General features: G+C 43.3%; 2 protein-coding genes across 5 annotated transcripts in view; one reads left to right on the top strand and one right to left on the bottom strand.

The window, feature by feature from the left end:
* Positions 1 to 6,683: 6,683 nt before the first annotated feature.
* Brox (BRO1 domain and CAAX motif containing) lies at positions 6,684 to 25,428 on the bottom strand. 3 transcript variants are annotated; one of them, XM_035445605.1, is made up of 14 exons: positions 25,132 to 25,428; positions 23,992 to 24,149; positions 23,542 to 23,658; positions 21,208 to 21,314; positions 20,377 to 20,473; positions 18,867 to 18,962; positions 16,528 to 16,600; positions 15,488 to 15,593; positions 14,575 to 14,664; positions 12,699 to 12,784; positions 11,172 to 11,253; positions 10,710 to 10,860; positions 9,691 to 9,850; positions 6,684 to 8,778 (listed from the first exon to the last, which is right to left on the bottom strand). In XM_035445605.1, exons 3-14 carry the CDS (start codon positions 23,640 to 23,642, stop codon positions 8,692 to 8,694), a joined length of 1,236 nt encoding a protein of 411 aa, XP_035301496.1. In that variant the 5' UTR covers positions 23,643 to 23,658; positions 23,992 to 24,149; positions 25,132 to 25,428; the 3' UTR covers positions 6,684 to 8,691. The 3 variants fall into 3 exon arrangements, with proteins under 3 accessions (XP_035301496.1, XP_027274574.1, XP_027274575.1); XM_027418773.1 differs by having other exon boundaries at positions 23,992 to 24,105; XM_027418774.2 differs by lacking the exon at positions 25,132 to 25,428 and adding an exon at positions 24,735 to 24,868 and having other exon boundaries at positions 23,992 to 24,105.
* Positions 25,429 to 25,586: 158 nt separating this feature from the next.
* The window catches only part of Aida (axin interactor, dorsalization associated), a 42,473-nt gene continuing 40,621 nt past the window's right edge, over positions 25,587 to 27,438 (top strand). The window contains exon 1 of one of the 2 annotated variants that reach the window (XM_027418776.2): positions 25,587 to 25,842. In XM_027418776.2, coding sequence (XP_027274577.1) covers positions 25,733 to 25,842 — 110 coding nt within the window. In that variant the 5' untranslated portion in view covers positions 25,587 to 25,732. Of the gene's footprint in view, positions 25,843 to 26,029; positions 26,049 to 27,438 lie in introns of those variants that run through there. The other variant, XM_035445606.1, reaches the window with a different exon arrangement.

Below are 27,438 nucleotides of genomic sequence, written 5' to 3'. Positions count from 1 at the left end.
AGGTAGTCAGGTTTGGCCACAAGTACACTTACTTGCTGAGCCATCTTTCTGCCTCTGATTTTATTATATTTAAAGTTCATCCCAGTAAAACATAAAGGCTTTGGTGCTGGGATACCTATATTTAAAAATCTTATTACTTAATATATGTCTGTTATGGTATTCTTATCTATTAGATAATATAGAATGATCCCGCACCAAGCTTTTATAGTTACTATAAAGACCTAAAAAGGTAGAACAATTCTTAGAAAATAATGTTTAATAAAAGCTAGCTATCCTTATCTATCATTAGCTTAGTAGTGTATATAGCAGGCACCAATGTTGTAAGCACACTTATTTTTTTAATAACATTTAATATATTTTAAGGTTATATCAGCAAGTACAGCAGAATTAGCTGATTTGGAATAATTCTCCTTTTTGTTCCAAACACACAGAAATCCTGGATAAAATTAACAAAGAAAAACATTAGCTCATAGCTGCTCTAGGAAGGGCGAGAAGAAGAAGAGAGGGAAGTGGAGGGGGAAAACAGAAAGGAAGAAAGGCACACAGGCAGGAAGGGGTGGGCTTAGTGATCAGAACTGGAGGAAGCAAAGCATGAGCTGGAGCCCAGGCAGCTCCTGGGAGTTTCCAAATCAGATGCAGGCCTTGAGGCTGGATGCTAACGGCAACACTGAGAGGAGAGTCCCAGTCATGGATGCCATGAGAATGAGGAGCTAAAATGAGCTACACATGAAAAACTAAGATAATAAAAATACTGTTGCAGCTGTAACTTATGAACTAAAGAAACTCTCTCATGGCCTGCAAGAGTAGCAGAGGAATTTACCATATAGTGGCAATGTTCTCTTGGAAAACAACTGGAACGTAGGCCAGACCAAATGCTGATGGACAGCCAGTTCAGAGTCATTATGTGTACAACGTACTATGACGAAGGCAAGGAATCAAAACCAGTATAACCCCCACAATGCTGCCGAATGCAAAGACAAACCTGCCTCGGAGCTATACTTGGACAAAACAGGGTGTCCTGAATCTTTGCTAAAAAACGCCTCTGATGAAAGCGTACTTGCAGAAACTTAGAAACCACTTGAAGAAACAAACCATCAAGAGGGAAGTACAGCTGACCAAAAGCCATCAGAGTCTTGTGTCAGCCAGCTTCCTGTTACTGTAACAAACTATTTGGGATACGAAACTTACAGAGAGAAAAGGTTAGTTTGATTCAGTGTTTCAAAAGGAGAACAGGAAGCAAAGAGAGATGGAGCTGATGGGGGAAGTGCTTCTGTGTATGTGTTTGTCTTACTGGATGATAAACAAAGTACTGTTTGGCCAATGAGGCAGCAAGTTAGGCAGGAGTAGGAGTTGAGGAGGATTCTGGGAAATGTAGTAGAGAAGTGGTGATTCCAGGCAGGAAGTGACATAGCAGGGAGACTAATGTTTAAGCAAGGAAAAACAGGAAGTGCCCCCCTTTTCCCCTTCGCTTCCTCCAGTAGCGCCATGTGATCCACCGGCAAGGGAGGACGGCAATGGAAAGCATCCAATAACATAAGTCTTATAAAATACATAGATTTATGATAATTAGGACTGAGCTAACAGAGGAGAAATCCTAGTCATTGGCCAAGCAGCATTTGTACCTAATATAAGTCTGTGTATTATTTTGTCCATCCACATGGCGGGCAGAACTCGGGCAGCTGGCAGAGACTGCCCACGTGGAGATAGGGCTCAGGCGGCTGGCGTAAAGCGCACACATGGCTGTGGGGCTTGGGTGGCTTTGGGCGGAAAGATTTATAACATGGAGTGTGAAAGGTTAATGTGTGCCCCCAGTGGCCTAGTGTCCTTTCACTGGGTCCTACTTCAAGACTCCACCGCCTGCCTCTCAACAGCACCCTGCGCTGGGCACCATGTTTTTCAGCAAATGAGTGACATTCAAGGTCTGTAACAAACCTGATCCAAGGATTAAGAATAATAAAATAAGTGGTGTGATGATTATTCTTCAAATTGACTACATCTGGAACTAAAACCCCAAAATGGGGGGTACCTGTGAGGGCTTTTTGCTTAGTCTAAGTAGAAAGGTCCATTTTTAATCTGGATTTTTGAGGTAGGAAGACACATTTTGAATCCCAATCTTTCCTGGGCCACCTCTTCTACTGGAAGCTGATATAAGGACATGGAAGAAGGAAGCTTTTGCTTTTTTGCCTGCTTGTCCTTGCCTTACCAACAAGTCCATTCCCTCACTGGTATTAGAGCTTACTTCTTCAGGATTCTGGCATATCCTGAAGACCAGCTGAGACATCCAGCCTGGTAGACTAAACAACTATTGGATTTTTGGACCTTCCATTCACAGCCAGCCATTGTTAGATTAGCTAGACTGCAAGCTGTAAGTCATTCTAATAAATCCCCCTCTCTCTATATAGATTCATTCTGTAAATTCTGTTACACTAGAGAATCTTGAGTAGTACAGAGAGAAACTTTCAAGTGGGTCTTCCTGTGTCTGCTGTGTTCAGAAAGACACAGGAAAATGTAGCAGCCACAGAACAGGTCAAGTTGAAAAGGGACTCGACAGAAACTCTAGAAATGAGGTACACAACCAACACAGGAAAGCTTGGGTATAAATCTAAGGCAGTGAAGAAATCCAAGGAAGCTCTCAGAGTATGGAATAAATACACACGTGCTTAACACAAATCCAAAGTTGTGAGCTATGAAACATAGACAAGAAAGCACAAGAGATGTCTTTTTGAAAGCACTGAACAGGAAGAGTGAGGAGGAAATGGCTTATCAACTGTTCACGATGGAAGAAAGAAACAGGCTTCAAACTGGGAAACAGAGAATACCGGAAGGGATGAACAGGCATGAAATCAGATATAGATAATGAAAATTACAGAAAAAAAAATGTTTCCTCATAAGCAATCCTGGAAAGAGCCTCATGTATGCTAGCTAAGCACTACTGCTGAAATACACCTACAACCCAACAGAAAATAACTAATTTGACAGAAAAAGAGAAGATTACTCATAAAGGTGTAGCAATTACAGTACTGGCCAACTTCAAGTAAACAGTGGTCTATTAGACAGTGAATTCCTGTCGAAAGGAATTCAGTTACTGGCAAAACAACAACTGAGAGAATGAAGTGAAAAAATGGTTAGCAATTCTTGATGTCTTCATTGAAAGATTGTATGAGTGATATGCAAGAAACAGAAATGAATGAAAACAGAAATCTCAGTAAATATTGATTCTTAACACAATTTCAGTGGGGACAATATGAAGATAAAACAGTGCTAAGTTATTAGACCATTAAAACTAGGAGCTAACAGCTTCTAAGCATTGTTTAGGGATATACAAGATAGGATAGATTATTTGGCATGCATGTGAGCAATTTAAAGATAACTAGAAAAAAAGAAATTAGAATGCATAATTTCATAACTAACAGAAGTAAAAGAAAACAATTACCCTAAAAGAAAGCAAAAAGGCTAAGCATGGCGGCTCACACCTTTTATCCCAGCACCGGGGAGGCAGAGGCAGGCTATTTCTGTGCGTTCAAGGCCAGACTGGTCTACAAAGTGAGAGTTCCAGGTCAGCCAGGACTACACAGTGAGACCCTCTCTCTCTCTCTCTCTCAAAAAAAAAAATGACAGACAAAACAAATGGAGACAAGGAAGGGAGATCAAAATTATGAAGGAAAGGGAAGTATTAGGAACACATCAGTGGTAGAAATACACGTTAATCATTGTTAGCATCCTTTTTAAAAGACTGAAAACTCACATTTCAGAACTATTTTATGAGCAGCACAGAATGACTGGGTACAGGTGTGTGCACACATCTGCACTCATGTATGAAGCCACCTGTTATTTAATTGTTTTTGGTAACACAAGTAACCAAGTATAATTGGTGCAATGCTCAGTTTATGCAACTGGTAAGATCAGAGTTCTAGGATGTCTGGGAGACAGATGTGCTAAATTCTTCTGAGGCACAATGACAGGATACAGCACCTTTGGGGATCACTGAGGAGACCTGGAGGGTCCACCTGTTGTCCCTGACTTAGTGCCAGTGAGCTCCACAGGAGCTCCAGGAAAGTGACAGGAAGTGAAGGTACTATTTGGTTTCTAAGGACAGTGAGCACTAAATAAATAAGTCACCATTTAAATTTGTTAAGACCAATAATAATATATGAATCATGATAGTGTTGAATAAGTAAATATACATGCCACGTGAAACAAAACACATCCTATGGCAATCCAAGGAAAATAAAAATTCCAACTCACCCTATGTTCTCCTTTCCTGGCCGTAATTAGACACCTTTGGTGTTCTCAGCTAGAAGCTGTTCCACAGAAGGTAAATTAATCACGCCCAACTGAGGCCACGCCGAGTCCCTGTGTGTGCTGACGTGGAAATGTTCTTGTGTTTGCCCTAAAAGGAGGGACTTGTTTGAGCTGTGGGAAGCTTTGCTTTGGTCAGCATTAACCAAACCTGCAGCTCCCAAACTTGACTTTAGAGTCACCTGGGTCTTGATAAAAGTGCCAAAGAGAAGCACTGCAGGCCACTTACTTATATTACAGTCCTGGGGCCCACCGGCCCCCGAAGTCTGTGAAGCTGCCCAGGTGACGCCAACTTGCAGGCAAATTTGAAGATCAGCGTGTCATACGAAGAGTGGGAAAAGAACTAACTTTCAAATTCAAACATTTGTGGGACTCAGTGAGGTGGTGAACTACAGAAAGCTTAAGCTTCAGGCCAGTTCTAGAATGTTCTGTGCATTATTTTCTAGGAAGGTTCCTTGCCTTTTACTTCTGAGCCTTGTCTACTTCAGTCTTATCAAAAACTAAAAATCTTGAATATGAAAGGTTTAAATAAGGCTTAACGGACTGGTTGTAGTCAACTCATGCTCCTTAGACCACCCAAACATCTCTTTCCAAACAAAGCCAACCACACCTACAGCCTACTCTGGATAGCTTGTTCGCCTCTGTGAATTACAGGCTGTTGGCTCTGAAGAAAATACTAGTCTCTGTTCTCTGTAACAACAGCACTCTGCATTCACTAGACATGTACGTCTTTGATTCAGAGGACTCCTAGCAAGACTAGGTGGAGGAAGACTGTAGCTCACAGCTGGTTTAGAGAGGGCTTTTCTGCCACCTAATGGGCACTTGAAAATATGCCATACAGAATTCACCTTGTTGGTCACAGTGTGTCATACGGCTCAATACTGAGCAATTTGGAATGTTTGGTTTTATTTTTGAACATCTTGGTAGCATTTCTCTCTTTACACCAATTCCTAGGTCAAAAGCTCCATGTGTCAAGTTTTTGACCTGTTCGATTCTTCAGAAGACCTTTACTTGTTTCTTAAAACCTGACTCTCAGGTACACAGTGTGGATCAGCAGACCATGTCCTGTGTCCAAGCTTTCAATATTAGACTGCCTCTTAATGATCTTTGGCTCTGTGGCTTAAATACTGTTAGCACACAGATGACTCTGGGGTGTATATATTTTACATCAGGGTTTTACTCTGGGTGTATTTCACAGATCTGCCTCCTTGCCAGCTTTTCTTGAATGTTAAAAAGACAGACTTCTAAATCCTGATTAGACTGGATCACTAAGCACACACACACACACACTCCACAATCTGTCTCTGTCTCACACACACCAGTCTGTCTCTCTCTCCTCTCTCACACACACCACTGTCTGTGTGTCTGTCTCACTCTCTCTCTCTCTCTCACACACACACACACACACATCAATCTTGGTAGTCTGCCTATCTCAATAAATGCCAGTTCTGTAGTGGCATCTTGCCCTGTCTGGTGGATTCATTTAAACCCCACCTTTACAATTCTATCAAGCTAAAAGCATTAGCCATTCTTGATTTCTCTTTAATCAAATCTCATATTAAATATGTTATAAGAAATTATCTTGCATATTTCCAGAACCCCAAGACCTTCTGCCATCAACTGTCCCGCCCTAGTCTGTATTATTGTAAAGGTCATCTTAGGTGTCCTATACAGCCTAGACTTAAAAAAAAAAATGCAGCCAAATTGTTCAACTGATCCTGTCACTCCTATTTAAACCTCTCCAGTGGGTCACCCAAGTCAAGGCCCAGTGGCTTCTGAGGTTGCTGTCTGACCTCTTATGCTATGGTTGTGGAACTCGTTGTTGGAGGATGACCAAGGTGTTGATGTCTTGAAACCACAGCAAGTGCGATCACCTGCATGTGACCCTTACATGATCGTTGTATTGAATATCTCTCGTGCAAGGGGGTGAGGAGGATCATTGGGCCTCACGGCTGAGACGCCATCCTGTACCCGTGGACTCCCTGCCCCCAGTTGCATGTAATCCTGCCCTGAGAGACACCATGTAGCTATTGGGAAGATAGGACATGCTGGGCGTTCTCTGGTAAGATAAGGCCATGTAGAAATACATAGATTAATAGTTATGGGTTAATACTTAAGAGAGAGATAGCCAGTAAGAAGCCTGAGCCATTGGCCAAACAATTTATAATTATTATAAGTCTCTGTGTTTTATTTGGGGCTAGACGGCTACCGGGCCAGATGGAACAGAAACACTTGTCTACAAAGTATGTCAAGGAAATTAACTCAGGAAGCACAGAACCGATGCAAATGTCATTTAAAATTATTACTGTAAGATTTGTACTGTACTAAATCTATTAGCTAAGTATGTGAAACACCCCCCCCACACACAAAAAAAACAGTGAAAATGTAAGTAAAATTGCTTTTATTTTCATAAATAAAAAGAGAAATCATTATATAAACACTGAGCAGAAGTAGCATGTGAACTGTCCTTGCCCAGTCTGAATTACATGCAACACTAATGTACAGTTCTGTCTCTCTACAGCCTTCATGCCAGTGTTTCATATTCGGTATCTCCCCAAATACCCAATGTCACTTCAAAACCTGATATAACGGGGTGTGTTAGGCAGCTGGTGTCGCCTCTTCAGTCATCAGACTTCTCATCTGACCATGTGAATGCTTCCAGTTGCAGATTTCAAACCTGTACTTACTGCACTGGACAGAAGCACCGGACACATTATGTGTTTCCATTTCACGAGTGGCAGTTTAGTCAGTCCACAAAAATCTCACTCCCTAGATTAGTGAGTAATAGTGCCTAAAATAAGTCCCCCAGGCAGAGCAAACAGGCAGGGGCAAGTATTGGGTAAAGTTTTGTCAGTAACTGGCATTTAGGCCAAGTGACTGTGGTAAGGGTGAAATTTAGTATTTCTTTCTACAGGCAGCAAAATAAAATTTAATGCCCATTCAGTAGTTTCTGCAAGTATTCTGAAAGCTGCAGCCTCAAATATTAAATAGATACTGTAAGCTGTAGCTAGCATTTCTATAAAAACAACAACAAAACCCTGATTCTATGTAGCTTTTCAAAGGAGTGTAAACTACAGTATATAATTTATTGAATACAATCTTGATTGACGGTATCATCTGTTCATTCTTCTTCTCTCGTTTCAATACTTTATGTGATTGATGTGTTTCTCCAAGGGTTGCTATGTGGGTGCAGTGGTTTGTCTAAGTGCCTGCACACTGGCTGGTACACGGTTAGCTCTCATGTACACTATTGTTTCTATCAAGTGAGCCACCTGCCACTTAGAAAAGAAGTTAACACCGAAGCAGAGTAGCCAAGCAGGGACATACTACAGATATGTGACTTGTCAAAGTGTCACAGATTGCTATTTCCTAGTTTGTGGATATAACCAACCCACTTTGAAGATCATAGTTTATGTCTACATCCTAACCTTTTGCTGCTACCACCTTGGCCTACAGCCAATTCTGATAGGCTATATATTGAAGAAAACCATGTTAAAAACACAATGTATACACCAAAATCAGGTAACCAAGGGCATTTTCTTAAATGCTTTTAACAAAGGCATCATCAGTGTGACCCAGGACAACCTGTCTATGTTAAGTTTACCAAGGCTTTCTTTACAACATGCATGCTTCACTTCTCCAAAACACACTTTCCATTCTTTTTACCTCTGTCTACAAGAAAACACCAAATGCTAGTACAAAACTTTGTCCCTTAAGTAAAAAAATTCATTAGAAAAGGTACTTGTAAAAAAAAAAAAAATCACTGTCTGGATACTGGGGGTGACTATGGGAGCACCGGACTGTGCAGGTCAGGGAAGCATATGCCAGGCAGCAGACTGCAGACCTGTCACTGCCCATTTTCAACTAAGTTCCACATTCTTCTAAACACGGATTTTCTAGGGAATTATTGACTGTGAGTGTAAGGAAAGAGTTTGGTCTGAAGGTTTTTTGACTTTTAACCACGATTTTCTTTTCCTACCAGAAGGCTGAGTTAGTCTCATATCTAACAAGTCATGAGGAGGTGAACCCACTTCTTAAAACATTCTTCTGGTATTGAACAAGAAGGAAAATAAACATTGTGTGTGTGTGTGTGTGTGAAGGTACAAAAACATTAACATGAAACTGTCTAGAGTTCAAACAAGGCCCAACCCCCACATACTCATTAAATATAAAACAACCCTTCCAAATGTTGTCCTGATTAAAAAAGCAGAGCCCAGAAACAAAAGTATGAAACACCTCTATGTTAAAAATCAAGAATAAATAAACAAAAGGCCAAGTCCCTCCAAAGTTAATAATTATCCTATGGGCTTCAGAGAAATCAGAAAATGTGAACTGAAGTCCTGCAGCTTATCTTAGGGACTGGCAGCGAGATTTCTAAGCACGTGTGACATCTTAAGAGACAGAGCATCCAGTGTCCTTCTGAGGTTTGATATCTGGTTCCTTTACAGGTTTCACTTCTTCTTCTGGTTTGGGTTTGACCTAAGGAGAAAGAAAACAAGATAAATATGCACATGGAGACTGAGAAAACGCACACAGATCTCCTCTGCTTCAGACCTTCAAGGATTGCATTGTAAAGAATGGCACTGAGGTTACCTAAACCATTCCAGAAGCTGCATTTTAAAATGCTGCCCATAGGCAACACCCCAGGGATGGAAACCCAGAGCCAGCAGGTTTTCCTCCTCTACATCTTTTAAGGAAGGAAAAACTTGGCAGTGGAACCCTAGTGTGTGGAGATAATTTACGACAATATAGGCTGTCCTTAAAGGTACTGTTTTAGAGGCTCAATAAGAAGAAAAAAATGAGTATGTAAAGGAGTACTTGTATGGGGAGGAAACTGTAAAAATATGCAATGTCACGGGAGGATTATGGTTGTAAAACAATCCCCACTTTCTGGTCACAGATCCCTAGTCTTTTGGTAATTAAACATAACTTTCCATGTGAGTTACCATTTGATTTCCAGCACCATGAAGTACTTAAGTATAAACAAATGCAAAAGCATCCTGTTTTACTTCTGGATGACTAACGGAGTGCTGAAGTTAAATTGAATCTTCAAATACCTAGTGTCAGAGGGGAATTGCTATAGCAACATCAATACAGATGACCTTCCCCCACACTCTCCTTAAAGAAAGCACTGACAAGCTGTGTAAACGAAATAATACTTCGAAAACGAAAACAATGTCAGTCAGTAAATTACACAGAAAGCCAGAAGTTCCTGAAGGTACAGGGGCTACTTCTGAGAGCGGTCTACAACTGACTAGATGAAGCACTGCAATAACCTAACTGAGCATGCAGACAAATACACAGTCCTGCTGAAGTAGACAGACATCGCAAAACTAGCTCTACATTCTTCTTAAAGGTCTGTGACAGGAAGGAAAAGCCCCGTTCTCATACACTGTCATCCTTGGGTCTCTTGGTGAGATCAAATGCAGCCAACGCTTCCGGTGTCCAGTGAGCACTCATAGGAGGAAATTCAAAAGGCACAGGCTCTACCAGCCCATAATTTGCTTTGAGTTCCAGTTGTGGGGCTTCTGTTGGGATTTTTTGAAAGTAACTGCAAAAAGCAATTAAAATGGTGGGTTTATTCATTTATTCAGCAACTATGTGAGCACGTAATATGTTCAAGACTAGATAGTATGACAGTTCTCTGCCCTGGGAGCACAGTCCCAGGAGGACAGATGACAAAGTCAGGAAGCCCTAGCAGTTAGCAGCACAATAAATAGCAGCTTCCAAGGACAGAAAGAATACAGAGGGGCAGTGGGCCTGGATTTGGGGACTCAGTCTATTTTCAAGGGAAGTGACAAAAACTGAAGCAGGCAAGTGAAAAGTCCAGTGTGACCAAAGCAGAGTATCACAGGAAGAATATGAAGAGGCAGGCAGGGACAAGAATGATTCTCCCAGCCTACAAAAGCACTAAACTACAGTCTGCACACTAACAGTCTTAGTCTTACTGCCCAAAAAGACCAGGCAGAATTATGCAAAAATTAAAATTTCCTACTTTATAGTTAGCTCAGACCAGTGTGAGACAAATTTGCAAAGAAGCTGATTATAAACACACACACAAACACACCATACACACACATACACCCCATACATCATGCACACACTATACCCCACACATCTAAGTAGCATATGGAAACAAAGTTAATAGAAAAAGAAGTCTTTATAGGAGTGAAATAAACTATGTTAACAATTCACATTTAGATTTTAAACCTATTTTTATGACATCATCATATGCAGAATAAAAGGCCTTAACAACTTTATCAGTAATTTAAAGAGAAAATTAATACTAAATTCAAATACGACTTAAGACAACTCCTTTTAGACTGGCAATAAAGGCTGTCACTAAAATGTGACTATCTTAACAATTACGAGACATGTGGTATCAGAATCAAGGAGTGAGCAGCACTCACATAAACCCATTCTCTCTCTGACATTTGTCCAGGGTGTTCTTCACAAGGCTTCCAAGCTTCCGAAAGAACAAGTGTCCTGACGGCTTGGCTGTCGGTCCTGGTCCTTTGGTTTCCCCATACTCTTTGCACAGGGCTTCTGCCTCTGTGTACACTGCAGAGAGGACAACAGTCTGAGAATGGCTACAGCCTGCCTGTGGGTGCTCGAAAGCTTTAAGTCAGAGACAGTGCCCTCTGCTGTTTTCACCTGCTGTAAAAGAAACACATGGCAGCACTGCTGGGAGGCGACATTTTCTATGGGCTCAAGGATAAGAATTTTGTTTTCTTTTCTCCAACTATCTTGCTTATTACCTTTCCTATTTCCTTTCATTAACTCTGCCAGAATCTACTCATTCCTTTAGGATGAAAGTTCTTTTTTTTTTTTTTTTTCTAAAGGAGGTTTAAAGTCCCGAAAGCAAAACTTACATTTTTCTGCTTCTTGGAGAGACCTGATCGCTTCTCCACACTTATCACTAGCCAACAGAGTCTGGCCATGGTAACAATATGCCTAGCAAAAAAAACACATTTTCATATATTCTGTCCTGGCACTTACACGCCAGATAAACATTGTCAGTTACTGTTTGGACTACCCATGCAATCCAGAGATAGGGGTAAGCTTCCCCCTATTTCTGTTCAAATGAAAGGCACAATTAGGTCCAGTCCTGAGGCAAAGTAGGCTTGTAACCATGTTCCAAGAGTAAAACCTGCTAGCTGAAACTTGTTTTAAAAATGAGGGCAGAGGAAAATAAAGGATTAAATTCTTTGTTATGCATATGTACGTATGTATGCTTTGATATGAACAAGTCGAGTTTGTCTCCTGTGTCCGTTTCCATCCTCCCCTCCCCCACCCCCACCTCCCCAGCAAGGTCTTCTTTACAGCCTCAGCTTCAAATGTTAGGGTTAGGGTTACAGGCACGTTTCACCACACCCAGGAAGGGCCACAGGGTTAAGAAAACTTTGTCAGCCTCAAGTCCACTCATTAAAATCTGTTGATACAGGGGGCTGGAGAGATGGCTCAGAGGTTAAGAGCACCGGCTGCTCTTCCAGAGGTCCTGAGTTCAATTCCCAGCAGCCACATGGTGGCTCACACAACCATCCGTTATGAGATCTGGTGCCCTCTTCTTATGCGCAGATGTACATGGAAGCAGAATGTTGTATACATAATAAATAAATAAAATCTTAAAAAAAATTCTGTTGATACAGACACTTGGTGCTGAGCAGGAATGTGCTGGAAAACATTGTGACATGTAAGGATAGAAATATTTACTTCACTCTGAAAAAGGTTTTCACTGCCTCTCACATGAGGAGAATCAAGGTTGGTTGTTTAATCAGCTGATAATAGCCTTGTAAAATGGTGCGCACTGGTTTTTCACCTAGGTCACTGCACTGCAGGGTGCACTTTAAGATTAAAATAAAACAACGGACAACGAAATCACTGTGTGCTGGAGGAGTGAGTGAGGCAGAGGGTCAGAGGCCAACTTAGTCCCCACCTGCCTCCACACTGTCCCCGCCCGCCTCCACTCAGTCCTGTTGTTTGCTGAGAGGTATGCAAGGCTGGCTGCAGGCATTTCTGCCTTCTCTCTCACTGTGGGGTGCTGGCATTAAGGATGCGCACTGCTGCATCCAGCTTAACATGGCCTCTGGGGATCTGCACTAGGACTTTACCCTTGCATCACACTTGCTCACAACCTACTGAGCCATCTTCCCAAACCACTGAGATTAGAAATTGTTGATACCGTCTCAATGGACAGGCTAAAACAACGGAGAGAATGAGAGTACAATTTGGGATCACACAGCAACTCCAGGTCTACACTTCTCTACATGCTCAGTCAGGGGACATTTCCTGACTGCTGCCTGTCCCTGGCTTGTTGCCAATGATTAGTGGCAAGATGAGAGAGCTGGCAATCAAGGGCGGGAGAGAGAATTTGCACCTGTAGGGTTACTGGGACTTACATAGGCCGTGTAAAAGCACATCTTCAAGTGAAGGTACTTCCTCCATTTAGCAGAGTACGCAGGCTCCAAACTGGATAAAGTATGATCTAAAGTTACATTTTAAAAAGCAAAATATCATTTCACCCAGTTTCACTGGAACATTTCTTAGTTCCTGTGTTCTGGTACTAAAAGCAGAATGCCATCTAGCCTAAATTTGAGCTTTCATACATTAAGAGGAAAAAGAACCTTATATACTTAACATGATTTATTTCTTATAGTTACATATTTGAACAACATAAGTACCTCTTCAATTTGATGGTTAATGTAGCTTTAAGTTGATGACAAAAAGAGACAGGACTACGGATTTCAAAGCAAGTATTTGAATCATAGCTTTAAAATTATATGTAATATACCTATATAGACAGGTCTATGTGCTACCAGAAACAACTCCTATTATTATCCAGTCAATCATTACTGAGCCGTTCATAAAAAACACACACTCACTCACTCACACACAACTCACTCACATATCCACACACACACACACACACACACACACACACTCACATGTCCACACACACATACAATGTCCACACACACACTCACTCACTCACACACAACTCACTCACATATCCACACACACACACACACACACACACACACACACACACACTCACATGTCCACACACACATACAATGTCCACACACACACTCACTCACACGTCCATACGCGCGCACACACACACACAACACACACTCACTTGTCCACACACACATACAATGTCCACACACACACTCACTCACACGTCCATACGCGCGCGCGCACACACCACACACACACACACACACACACACACACACACACACACACCACACACACACACGTCCATACGCGCGCGCGCGCACACACACACACACACACACACACACACACACTCACTCACACGTCCATACGCGCGCGCGCACACACACACACACACCACACACACTCACTCACACGTCCATACGCGCACACACACACACACACACACACACACACACACACACACACTCACATGTCCACACATGCTCACATAATCCAAACACTTCCTCAATCGATTTTTGTCTTCCTTATTTTCAGCTTCGTTATCACTGTCAAACCTTTCTTCATTTGCTCCGGAGCCTGTAACAATTTCTTCCTAAACACCGAGCCTTCACACAGCAAACCCATATGTGAGATGGGTATTTTCTTTCAAAATTACAATCCAATCAAATCAGACTCAGTTTGTTTTGAACGAGACTAAGAAGCCACTTCCTCTTGCAAGCGTTCTCTAGCCCACCCACACTGGATGCGTCTTACACCATGTCTCACTACAAGTTCATCATACATTAATTTATAGCCTATTAATTATCATGTATATGAGCGTATTTGTGTGAGAGGACCGTGTATGGTGTGTGTGTGGTGTGTGTGTGTGTGTGCTATTCACCCTACCTGCTGAGACAAGGTCTCTTACTTCTGAGTGTGACTGGTCAGCAAGCTGCAGGAACCCCGTTGACTCCTCCTCAGCACTATCACAGGGACACGTCATCACGCTTGACTTTCTTACAGCCTACAGATCAAACTTAGGCTCATATGGCAAACACTTTACCCACAGAGCTGTCTCCCTGTTTTTGAGACAAACTGCCTTGATCTCACTCTGTAGCCTAGACAGGCCTTAATACAATCCTCTCGTGACAGTCTCTGGAGTACCTGGGCCACCACACCTGGCCTCTTATTTTAAACAAGGCAAAACCCCAAAGATTTTATTCTGGTGTGGTAATGGAGAAAGGAGAATCCCGCTTTCTTTCTTCCCTTTTCAGAAAAATCAAATGAACTTGAGAATCTAGGCAGTCTGGAAGCGACAACACGATGGCTTACCTGCTCTCTGGTAGAAGCTGGCTGTTTCATAGGCAAGAGCAGCGATGAGTCCCGGGGCGTGCTGCAGCTCAATTGCGCGGGCAATTGTTACTGTAACCCACACACAAGAAACACACTCTCTAAGTTCATCTTCATCTATAGCAAGTTCAGCCAGAATAGCTTAAGATAGCCTGATAGTACCTTTTAAATACAATTTAGTGTAAAAATTTATAGAAAATAGGAACACAAAAGAAAACACTGACTTTGTGTTTCTGACACAGTATCTTTAAATCACTAGCCACCTATTAGCCAAGCACAGAGAATTACTATAAAATAGCATGACATGAACAAGTACCCTGAAAGCACTCCATTCTGACATACAGATAAAAAAGCTTATAGGGGTTACTTTACTGATTCCTGCAAGGGATACATGAAGACTTCAAGGTAAGTTAATCAGTAGAAGGAAAATAATAAGCACAACACAGGAGGAAAGATGAGTAAAGGGTTAATGTTTGTGGCTGCAGCGGTGCTCACAGTTAAGATCAACCAAGTTCAGTGCCCAACATGCATTTTGGGAGGGTCACAACCACCTGTAACTCCAGCTTCAGGGGATTCGGCACCCTTCCTGACCTCCAAAGGCATCATCCACACACATAATCCCACCACATACACTAACACACACACCCAAAATTTAATTTAAAAAAAGAAAATCCAGAGATTAACATTAATTCTGTCAAAAAGATGTGAAATCAAAATCCTCCTTAATGGAACATTAGCTGGCAGGAGCTCCCTGGACAGCAAAGGAAACGTTAAGGATAAAATGAACCTCATAATCACCTCTTACAATCTGAAACTTAGTATGGCTAATTTTCTAAAAGAATCCAAAGCCAACATAAACATCTTAAAAACAAAACACCTTCAAGTATTTAGATACCTTCTTGCGCCTCAGCCTGGCACTGGATGACGTAAGCGTCTATGAGCCGAGCCTCTAAGTCCTGGCCCTTTTCTGCTGGTGTAAGAAGTTTGGGTATATGACTTTCCTAGAGAAAGGACAGAAAACAAACGTGTCAAATCTCACCTTAGCACTGCTGTCAGAGGTGAAGATTCGACTTATGAGACTCACTGGGAGCTAAGAGGACAGACTAAGCAGCGGCTGATGGCTGAAAGCTCACAGGCGAGGTGAGTACTCGAAATAAACTTTTATAAGAAACCCAACAGCAACATTTAGGTTATGGAGAGATTCTTACATATGCAATATAATGCAAAACATTTTTATCTTAGAGAGTAATTAGCTGCAATTCTCTTTTGTACTGTGAATTGCCTATTCACAGTAAGAAGTAGTGATGAAAAGAAAATGCTACAAATTCTACATCTAATTCAGGCTAAAGAAACACATTAAAGCTGCCTCCAAGAGTAATCAGTAGCTTTAATCAGTAGAAGGGAAGTTTCAGAGGAAGACACATGGTTTTTCCTCAGAGTTCCCATCCTATCTTCAGCCTATCTGATATAATTAGATTGCAGTGATTGGCTGGCCAGTGAGACCCAGAATGCAACCTGAGGAAGTTCGACTGCTCCTGGCAACAGCAGAGGGCAATGCACAACAGCACAGACATTCATTTATCTCAGCCACCAGGGCAGCATCTGTGCCGAGTGTGCACATTTCCCTTGTCACCATTCCCTAGACAATCCAGCAGGACGAGCACTCACAGAGCACTCTCACTGTGCTAGTAGCCAATCGAGATGATTTACAGTACACAGGATGTGCACACTTTTGAAAAGGCACTTGGGAATCTAGACTTTGGTACGGAGGTGTGAAAGGGGCCGTCTGTTCTTGAACCAACTCCCTACAGGCACTGGAGGGACCGTATTACCTCTTTGACACAACAGAGTTACTAACTCCTACATAGGGTCCAAGAATTAATGCGACACTCCCTGGCCCCCCCTACCCTGTCCCCCCCCCCCCACACACTTTACCTTTAAATGTTTAAAAATCCCAGCTGCAATTTTTAGGCTTCGATGGACTTCTTTTGCTTCATCTTCCGTTATGCTTTAAGACAGTGGTTATGCTAGTCAGAAGATGAGCCGCATTTCTGGTCCTAACAGCTAACACATTATCAGAACACCAAGGCTGGGGAGATGGCTCAGTGGCTAAGAGCACTTGCTCTTAGCAGAGGACCCAGTTCAGCTGCCAGCACCCATGTCAGGCGGCTCACAACTGTTTGGGACTGGTGACTCTGGCCTCCACATGCATGTACGCATACCCACACACAGATACATGATTTTAAAACATCAGAAAACCAAACTAGTTATTTGTGTTTCTTATTATTAGTTGTTGCTGGAGATTTTATATATATACATATATATACATATATACACATATATATATGTATAAATATAAATATGTATATATTTACTTTTAACACTGTTTATTCTTTATTCTTTGGGGGCCTGCCACCCAGCTCCAGCTCCCAAATAATCATAGGGGTCTTAGTCTTACTTATGAATGCCTGCCCTTAGCTTGTTTTTAGCCAGCTTTTCTTAAATTATCCTATCTACCTTTTGCCTCTGTGCTTTTTCCTTTCTATATACCTGTCTTTACTTCTTATTTCATGGCTTGTTGTGTAGCTGGCTGCCTCTGGAGCCTTCCTCTCCTCCTTTTCTCGCTCCTCAATCTTTTCTTCCCAGGTTTCTCCACCTATTTACTCTCTCGGCCTGCCAGCCCCGTCCATGCTTTCTCCTCCCTAACCATTGGCCATCCACCTCTTTATTACACCAATTGGGTGTTTTAGACAAAGTAACATAGCTTCATAAAGTTAAAATAATGCAACATGAAAGAATGCAACACATCTTTGCATCATTAAACAAATGTTCCACAGCATAAACAAATCTAACACACCTTCAACTAATATTCCACAAGAGTTTTCTTCCTTAAAAAGAAAAAAATCTAATTTGACACTAAAAAAATTAAAAATGCACACGAAACATATCCCAAGACACTACAGATGAATAGAGACCTTGCCTAGAAGTTAATGCTAAACAGTCTTATTTCTTTCCAGACTGTTCTATCATTAACAAATACAAAATATTATGAATTTAGCTGGGCATTGGTGGCACAGTCCTTTAATCCCAGCACTCAGGAGGCAGAGGCAGGCGGATCTCTGTGAGTTCCAGGCCAGCCTGGTCTCCAGAGCGAGTGCCAGGATAGGCTCCAAAGCTACACAGAGAAACCCTGTCTCGAAAAACAAAACAAACAAAACAAAAACCAACCAAACAAAAAAACTATGAACTTAATACATCATGGTAGCTCCACACACTACTCTGCTCATCTGAACCATTTTATATCAGCAAACACGATTCATGCTTAGGTGGCTGCATATGATTATGTATGGATGAACTATAACTGACGTACCAGTTTCCTAACACTGTCCATGTTAGTTACTACAAAAGTTGTCTCATTTAATTTTATAATTCTTTATAAATTGTTATGTTCTCTGTGTGCATAGGTGCATGAGCAGAGGCCGCAGGACAAGTCTGTGGGCTCCATTCTCTCCTCCCATTGTTTTGTGGGCTCTGGGGTTCAACTTGGGCTTGCATCACTGGATGGTAAGCACCTTTACCCGCTGAGTTACCTCACTGGCCTTAGGCAATTCTTTAGTCTTCTAAACATTTTACATACTTATAAGCCTTTTGTATCTCTTTTTCTATGAATTACCTATTCATATCCTCTATTTTCAACTGACTTGATGGCATCTGTTGATTTTTAGATTCTACATTTAAAAATTGTTGATCAATTTTGTCACTGTTTGAAACCTCTGCTTACAGTACTTTACATGTAGCCAAATATTCACATTTTTAATGACTTCTTGGTCTGGAGCCTTACTTAGATCTACCACCATGGAACAAGATTATGAAAACCTTTTCCCTTTTAAAACCAGAACACAGAGGTTGTGAGATGGCTTACTGTACAAGATGGCAACCTGGCATACTCTGGAACCCATGTAAAGGTGGAAGGAGAGAACCTATCCCAAAAAGCTGACCTCTGACCTCCTCATACACCCTGCTCTGTGTGCCCCTCTCCCACCCCAAGAGCAATAAATAAAAATGTGCAAAACAAAGGTTAAACTGCATAACTGCAGTACTTAAGTATGAAACAATGACTCTTGCACTTACTTCAAGTGGAACCTTTTAGGAAATAGCCTAGACTTAAATTCAATATATTTAAACACACACACACACACACACACACACACACACACACACACACACACACTCACACTCATATGAACGCACACAACCTTTGATTTCTAACTTACTTTTCTTTTCCAGCCAATCTTGAAGCATATTTGGTATACCATAATGCTACGTTAAATCCCATGGAGATCAATTCAAAAACAGCATCCTGCTGGGCACTGGAATTAAAAATGAAATCATTAAGTTCTGTAAATTATGAAGACATTGCTATACAAAGCTTACTTGGCTTAGCAGATAAAGGCTCTTGCAGTTAAGTTTGACGGTCTGAGTTTAATCCCTTGGCCCCAAATGGTTGAAGAGAACCGATTCCTGTATGTTGTTCTTTAATCCGACACCCTGACACAGACATACATGCAGGCAAAAAACACCAATGTACATAAAATACAAATGAATAAATTTTAAAAACTCTTCACAGCCAGGCAGTGATGGCACACGCCTTTAGCCCCAGCACTCAGGAGGCAGAGGCAGGTGGATCTCTATGAGTTTGAGACCAGCCTAGTCTACAAGAGCTAGTTCAAGGACAACCGCCAAGGCCACAGAGAAACACTGTCTGAAAAACAAAACAAAACAAAAACCAAAAAAATTAACAAACAAACAAACAAACAAAAACTTCACAACAACAAATCTTTAATTCTGGATGAAAAACAGTGATTACACAAAGGAAAACAGAAAAAGTCTTGGAAAACTTTGGTATTCAGGACTACTAATCCAAATAATATGTCCAAGGAAGGAAGGAAGAAGAGTCACATAGTGAATGTCTTAATTGTATAGAGGCCTGGCATTCCATCATTCATCATGCCTACAGTTTCTCCTTTGTTCCTCTCAGTATCCTATTATCATTACGTCATCAGCATTCAGTTAAAGTAGATGCTCAATTCACAGAAAACCTGTATTGCATCTTGGCATGTATAGACCCAACATCCATTCTTCCTATTGTAGCACCACTCTGGGATTTGTGGTCTCCAATCTCTTCCTGTCTATTTTTACTGTACCTTTTTATAGTTATTTATCTATTTACTTACTTGTGTGTGTGGATACACATGTTCCATGAGGCGTGTGTAAGTCAAAAGGCAAGTTACGGGAATTAAACAAAGGTTGTCAGGCTTGGCAGCAAGTATCTTTAAACACTGAGCCATTTTGCTGGCTCCTTTTCTATCTGTTATTAAACAAACATCTATGACCACTGTAACAATCTACTTGTATTATTAAAAAATAAAAGCTAATGCCACAGTGATCTATTATTAATAGTTGAGTACTGAGAAAGTTGTGAAGGGACTTTTAGAGTCGAAACATGACTAGAAATGAGGAGAAAAAAATTAAGCCCATTTTGGACCGCAAATTGGATGTTATTAGACGGTTCAAGGTGTTTAAACTTAACATTTATATTGCCACAAAAACGGATTTGTCTGGTAGAAACACATTATTTTAAAGTTAACAGCACACACTAGCTTAAATCAATGTTTTAATTAGTTTCCTAACAAGTGAAAATGCGTACTGTTTTTCTTCTTCAACTACATTAGGCAAACAGTTAAAAGCAAACTTGGACTTAGGGCCTCATCAGCACTCACTCACCTTGGAACATGGCCTTGCAATGTGTCAGTCCACTTGAAACTCTGAACATACCGTAATTTGCTTTCTTGGGTAGAATCGCCCAGTGAATTTATGAAACCTATAAAAAGATGCAACGCATTTTAATTTCTGGGCCTGGTGGCACCTTTAATCCTAGCACCAGGAAGACAGACAGGAGGATCTCTGTGAGTTCAAGGTCAGCGTGGTCTGAAAAGCAAGTTCCAGGACAGCCAGGGCTATACAGGGAAATGTTGTCTTGAACTCCCTGCCCCACCAAAAACAATTGAGGTTTTATTCATATGCAGGGAGACACTCTAGCTCTACCCCAGGTAACCCAGACAGGTGTGCTGGAACATGCCCGTGAGGGTGGGGTGAGGGGAAGTCTAAGGTGCCGTAAGAAGGTTAAGGGGTCCGAGGACACGTGGGTGCTCTCTTCTGCTCCCCCTTCTTCTGCTGGCCCTGGTCCCAGCTCCCTCCTCCTCGCTTTGGCCTGCCCTTGGCTGGTGTATCTGAATAAAGAAAACCTTGCCCTATTGACTGCTGGTTGATCACTATCATTCATACACACAATTACTTTTTCAGGTGCCTAAATGAACTTTCTGGTATTTTTTTCCTTCCTACATTTTACATATCTAATAATAGAACATGAAATATATATATCAATTTTTAGTCTATTATATTAGAAAGACTATGTACCACCACCACAGTGTTACAGTCTGAGACCCAATCATCCCAAATATAGCCTGGGAGATAAAACTTTGTATCTGAAAAGTTAAATGTATGCTACTATATAGCTAGGTTTTAGAAATGCTTAAGTTTATAAAAATGACTAACCTTGTAAAAGTGAGAAATACAAGTCTGCTGCATTCTTCATCGTTTCCGGATTACAGCTCAAATCAGTGAACAATTCGAGGAGTCGAGTCCTGGATGATCTCAAATCACTTACATCAACAGACAGTAAAGCTAATTAAGCTGTGCTTCAAAGACTATGTAAAAACAGTTCAGAGGCTACAACTTAAAGCATTAAAACACACACAGATCCCCTGCTCCCTTCTTTACCTTTGTATCAATTAGAAAGAATAAATTTAATTAAGGCCAATGTTAGAAATAAATGAAGTTTCTAGTAATAATTGCTTCAAAAGTTGTAAGAAAATAAACTCAGTCTAGTTAAAGGGGCAATGCATGCACCCATTTGAACAATAAAAATATAAAGTGAGTTTTGAAAACAAAACTGTCATCCAGGCACGGCAGTGCAAACCTGTAACTGCAGTTTTGGGAGGTGGAAGAAGGACCCTTAGCTACAGAGCCAAGGCAAGGCTGAATCACCTCAGGTCAGCTGAGACCATGTCTCCATTAACATAAACAACAATCGAGTGTATTTAAAATTCATTCTTCATTTTTTTTTTAAATGTATTTTGTTTTCTTCTGATAGGATTTGTGTAGCCTTGGCTGTCCTGGAACTAGACCAGGCTGTCCTGTGTAGACCAGGCTGGTGTTGAACTCCCAAAAATCCACCTGCCTCTGCCTCCCGAGAGCTAGCTAGAGTTTGTCAAAGCCTGTCCCATTCTTCATTCTTTAGCCAATGGTTTTGGGGAAAACAGAAATTTAATGTACTTGTATATAATTTTAATAACTGTTTTGACTTTCTAAATTTGGCACTACACACATAACATCTATCTAACGTAGTGTATGAATGTATATCCATGCAGAAAATGTAAAACTGTGAGGCCATTAGGTTACAATACAGCTGCCCTCTACATGCTATTCTTCTCTGCAACAAGAAGGGTCTTGTATCCACCTCTTCCTAGGAATTCCTGTTAACCCCAGTCACAGTGACCACTACAATTTCGAGATGTACCTCCCCAGTCAACAGCTCCTTTCTATGTCTCCATTTCTCTCCACCTATAATAATGCTGGTCTCTGACCTTCTGGTGGTCTCTTTTGAGGTCTCTATTCTCATGTCTTCAATGACTTCCTTTCTGAAATCTACAGCATCTGTAATCTGCACCTACATCTAATCCAGGAGGCCATGAGAATTCCAGAAATCACATTAAATGGACATTAACATAAGCGGTCCCATCGCCGCTTCAGAGCCCCCAAATAACACACAGAGACTGTTAGTTACAATGCTGTCGGCCAGTATCTAGGGCTTCTTATTAGCTAGCTCTGTCTGTATTAACCCATAGCTAATATATATATTTCCACAAGGTCTTATCTTACCGAGAACGCCAGAGTCATGTCCTCTCCTCCCGGGATCTCATGGAGACTCCCTACTACATTTCCCAGAATCCTCCTTCTCTCCTAGTTACAGATGTCTGGGTCTCTCACTGAACCCAGCACTTGTGATTTTGGCTAACCCTGCTGGCCAGAGTGCTCTAGGATTTGCCTGTCCCCACAAACACCCTGCACCCTGTGCTGGGGTCTGGGGTGTACTATCCACCCTGTGCTGGGGTCCAGGGGCGCACCATCCACCCTGTGCTGGGGTCCGGGGTGTACCATTCCATCTTGCCCATGTCTCATGTAGATGTTAGGAATCTGAGCTCAGATCTGCCTGAATCTAAATTACATATTTCTAAGGCATGCTTTTCTCAGTTTGTACCATTTTAAGATGAATTTAACTTTGGGCATGTTGAGCTTTGGGAGAACACACACACACACACACACACACACACACACACACACACACACACACACTCACTCAGAAACAAAAGAAGGAGTGGGTCTAACATAGTGGGCATAGTTTGCCAACTCCTGATATCAGTTAAACAATTTATGTGAACCTCAGCTCAAGTGCTTTCTCCTATATCACTACTTTGAAGGCCATTTGAAATCAAAGGACTCTCTCTCTCTGCTTGGAACATAATTTACTGTCCAGCGCATTAATAATATTTATATCCTATCTTATAGTTCTGTTGAAATATAGTTTAACTCTGTTACTGCCTTAGCCCTTCTAGGACTCATTTACTGATCTGCAACTAAGGATGTGGCCTCAATGACTCCCAAAGCTTAAGTACCCCATGATTTAATCTTCATCTGTTGGTGATAAAATAGAATTTATCATGAGTATAATGTTAGGAATGTGTCACACATTTCGTATTGACCACGGAACTTATAAAGTACCTTGAATCACTACCCAACCCACACTGCTTAAGTTTCGCTAACACTTACTTGCAAATCTTTGAAGCAGCAGGACCAGTGATCATGCCATAGTAGTTAAAAGACACAGGAGCTGTAGCTTTTAATGGGTTCCTATGAAACCAATGGGTCATTTTCTCAAGATGTGTTCTACAGGCAGAAGGGACAGAAAATTGAAGGAATATTAAGTAGGGAAAAGGCACAGTAAGAACTGGCTATTTTACACGATATATACATTTTAAGAACAATCTATTATATACAAAACACACACACATATATAATATACCACAGATTACATCTATATAAGAAAATCAAGAACTTTGTTCATAATAACTTCAGTGATAAACACAGAGGAGCTGGGAGGGTGAGGGAATGGGGGATGGATATGTAAATTGAATAGTAATTAAAGAATTTAAATAAAAAGAAAAATAGATACGGAAGAGCAGTAATATTTAACTTTAAAACACATTAAACAAAAATCACCTGGAGGTAAGTCAGTCTTGCTAAGATGTGTTCTCACTGGTCTGGGGGAAAGCCTGAGACGCAGAGCTCCAGTCTACACTTCTGAGAAGCAAAGCTGAAACTTTGGTTGGATAGCTGCAAGCGAGAAGGTACAGGACCAGATGAGCCCCTTCAAGTTCCTGGGTAGGTAAACGCATTTAGTAACATAAGAAGGCTCCAAGCCGAAGCCTCAAACCTCTCATTAGATTCCAGAAGAAATGCAGAAACAATTCTGATAAGGCAAATATAATGTAAGGTTTTCAATCAACCTTTATTAAGGGGGAGGGGGGTGTGAAGGGGTACAGCGTTCTGAAATATCAACATTATGCATCATTCAGGCTAGACTCATTGCAAAGCCGGTAAAGCAGGTATTTAACGAACAGAGAATGCGTTATATACTCAGTGAGAGGCTGGGCAGGTCCACTTAGGACTCAAAACATTTAACAAGCCCTTTCAGAACATATCACCTAAACGGCGCGGACGCAAACCTCCTTCAAAGCCTATGCGGAGGCAGCAGCACCGGGTGAGTCTTCCATGCTGCAAGGACATTTGTGAAAACAAAATCTCCGCTACTGTTTCCTTTAGTGACTCCGCTGCATCCCGCAAACGCTCCGGTGACCCGGCACTCCTCAGATCTCAAGAACTCGGGGAGGGTGGGGTCGAGGAACGACACACCCAGCCACCCACCCGCCCGCCCATCCAGAGCCCGCAGACCCCCACGTCACCTGCCAGCTCTCCCGGGACGGCCGCGCCTGCTGCGGACACACCCCCTCCCCACTCGGGAGCTCCCCGGAGCCGGGCCGCTGTCCAGACAAGGCCCGCGCCCACTTCCTGTTTACCGCGGGCCTCTTCCTCCGGGCGAGCGGGCGTACCACTGAGTCAGCGCCGCGACCCCCGCACCCTCCTCCCGGGCCGCGGGCAGGCCGTCGGGCCGCACACCGATCCCGTCCACCCCGGAAGGCCAAGCCGATGATCGCCGAGCCGCCGTCCCGCGTCTAGCAAGCCCTCTGGCAGCCAGAGGGGACGCCGGCCGATCTAGCCGTCAAGGCCATCGATCCTTCCCCTGACTCGCATCCCAGGGTCACGGGAGCCGCTGTGGAGGGAGATCACGGGCGCACACACCTCCTGTCACGCTTGCCGGGGACTCGAGAGTCCGCACGCCGCGGCTCCTGCGGGAGGACGGGAAGGCGGGACGGAGTCCGCCAGCGAGACAAGGAAGGCGCCCGGAGCACCGAGACGGCTGGGCTAGAGCGGCCGGAAGCGGGCGTCACGTGACCGGGGGGCCGTGCGGGCCTCGGAGGCGGCGGCGGCCGCGCGCGTCCCGGAGGGGCGGGTTCCCCTGGGCCTGCCCCGCCGGCCGGCCCTCGCTGAACTCGGTTCGCTCGCACCTCTGCAGCTCCGGTCTGGGCCCCGAGAGGGAGGGCTGTCTCCGCCGCGGGCGCGACCCCGAGCGATGGCCTCGGCGGACCGGGGCGGCCTCAACCTAGCTGGGGCGTGGCCGGGGGCGTGGCCGGGGCGTGGCCTCGGCGGGGCGGCCGCGGCGGAGCTGCAAAGTTTGGCTGTGGCGGCAAATGGGTTTGGGCGGCTCCTCGGCGGGTGGCGGCCGTGGCCTCGGCGGTTCCTGCTGGCCCTGTTAATGTCAGGGCCCGGCCCGGGGAGGATGGCGCCCTAGAGCCCGGCCTCGCTGGCGCAGGGCCGGGAGGGGCCGGGGCGGGGGCCGGCCATGTCGGAGGTGACCCGGAGTCTGCTGCAGCGCTGGGGCGCCAGTCTCAGGAGAGGCGCCGACTTCGACTCTTGGGGCCAGCTGGTGGAGGCGATAGACGAGTATCAGATGTGAGTGACCCCCCGCGGGAACGGACGGGCCCGGCGGGTCTTCTGCCCGGGCCTCGCGGCGCCGCCCGGGCCCCGCAGCGCAAGCTTTCCCGGGGTGGGGCCCGCACCAGCCCCGGGGCTGAGATCCCGGGAGCCCTGGCCCGCCCGCCCTCCGGGGAAGCTCCCGCATCTTCCCTCCTCTGCACAGGGCCGGGTCCATTCAACAGGTAGCTGCTGGGGCCCTAACTGGCTCTCTCCTGAGTCCCCTTCGAGCTTCTCACGGGCCCTGGGCTCTGCAGGCAGTCCCCGTGCCTTCCCGCCGCCTCGCCCCGCTTGCCACCCCTCCGGGGGGGGGGGGAGATGTCTTTGGAAATCCCTTGGGAATACTTGTGTGCTCTTCGCCCACGTTCCGGGGATGAGTGGCCGTGTTCTGCGTGCGTGTGTGAGTGTGTGTGTGGTGTGTGTGTCTTCCACTCTCCACGTGTAGAACAGGAGGGATCGCTAACGCGGGAGTGGAGGTTGCCCCCGGGAAGGCTTGCAGATGCCTCTCCTGCCCCGAGAAGGGTCCCTACTTGCTACTGGCGCTCCTTCCCCACCCCTCTGTCTGGTGAGAGGTGTTTTCACAATTCCAACTCGATTTCGTTTTCGATTTCTGGGACTGTTATTTGCTAGGCTGTGAGTCCCACCCACCCTCTCGCTTGGCTGCTTTGGGTGGAGTCCGTGCAGGATATGAATAAAGGGGAGCAAAATGTGAATTAATAGACCAGGCACAGGAGCCGCCACTCCCTCCGTGGGTCCCTCCCCCTTTTCCTGTGTACAACGTATAGCCTGAGGGTACATGTCAGGACTGGCTTCCTTCATCCACCCAAGTCTCATTATTATCTCTTTCTGGTGCCTCCCAGTTAAACTTTAGATACATTTAAAAAAAAAAAAAAAGAACTGTGTATAAACATCTTGCTTACTTTCTTGGACCTAGTACTAAAAGAAACTGCCTATTAAATACTATTGTTTGCACACTGTTACCATTAATTCTTGCTTTTGAAATAAATTGTTTGAAGTTTCTCAAATTGTGAAACCATCCCCATCTCTCTGGGAAGAGTACAGAATTGGTACTTGGAAAATTGACACTCTTATCCTCTCCCTACAATAGCTACTTGTTTTTGGATAGTCCATGAGATAATTTGGATATATAGATGTTTTCTGCCTGTCGTAACTGACAGAATGGTCTATAGATTGAAAAACGCAGTGCTTTGGGTGTTTTGCCATGCTGGGCAACTACTAACATGTATGTGGGACCCCCATGTGATTATATTTGTTTTTGTGACTGCCCACTAGGGATAGAATTCTTTTTCTTTTCATAAAATTAGAAAGCTAGTGTCATAACATAATACATTTGAAATCTTTTTTTTTCTATCTTCAGTCCCTTTCTGTTGATATCTGAGTTAATAACAAAGTGCTGTACTTGGTCAAACATTGATAGCGTAACTCTGAAAAATAAACTGGATAAATTTCAAGATTCCTCCCATTTTGCAGAATGTGCTCTTCTGTAACTTGATCAGGTAACACCATGAGGGTCTGTGTGTTATCACCCTCTATGGTAATCAAAGTGGCACACCC

The sequence above is a fragment of the Cricetulus griseus genome, chromosome 5, assembly GCF_003668045.3.
Source record: "Cricetulus griseus strain 17A/GY chromosome 5, alternate assembly CriGri-PICRH-1.0, whole genome shotgun sequence".
Taxonomy (NCBI): domain Eukaryota; kingdom Metazoa; phylum Chordata; class Mammalia; order Rodentia; family Cricetidae; genus Cricetulus; species Cricetulus griseus.
Note: the sequence above shows the minus strand (reverse complement) of the source record. Positions and strands in the feature narration are given on the sequence as shown.

Bases quoted from the DNA above. Each gene is read 5' to 3' on its own strand.
- Brox (XM_035445605.1), bottom strand. From the start codon at position 23,642: ATGACCCATTGGTTTCATAGGAACCCATTAAAAGCTACAGCTCCTGTG. The intron at 9,851-10,709 runs GTGAGTGCTGCT...TGCTTTTTGCAG, and splicing joins CAGAGAGAGAATGGGTTTAT to TTACTTTCAAAAAATCCCAA. The intron at 8,779-9,690 runs GTATGAGAACGG...CTTTCTCCTTAG, and splicing joins AGAGACCCAAGGATGACAGT to GTCAAACCCAAACCAGAAGA.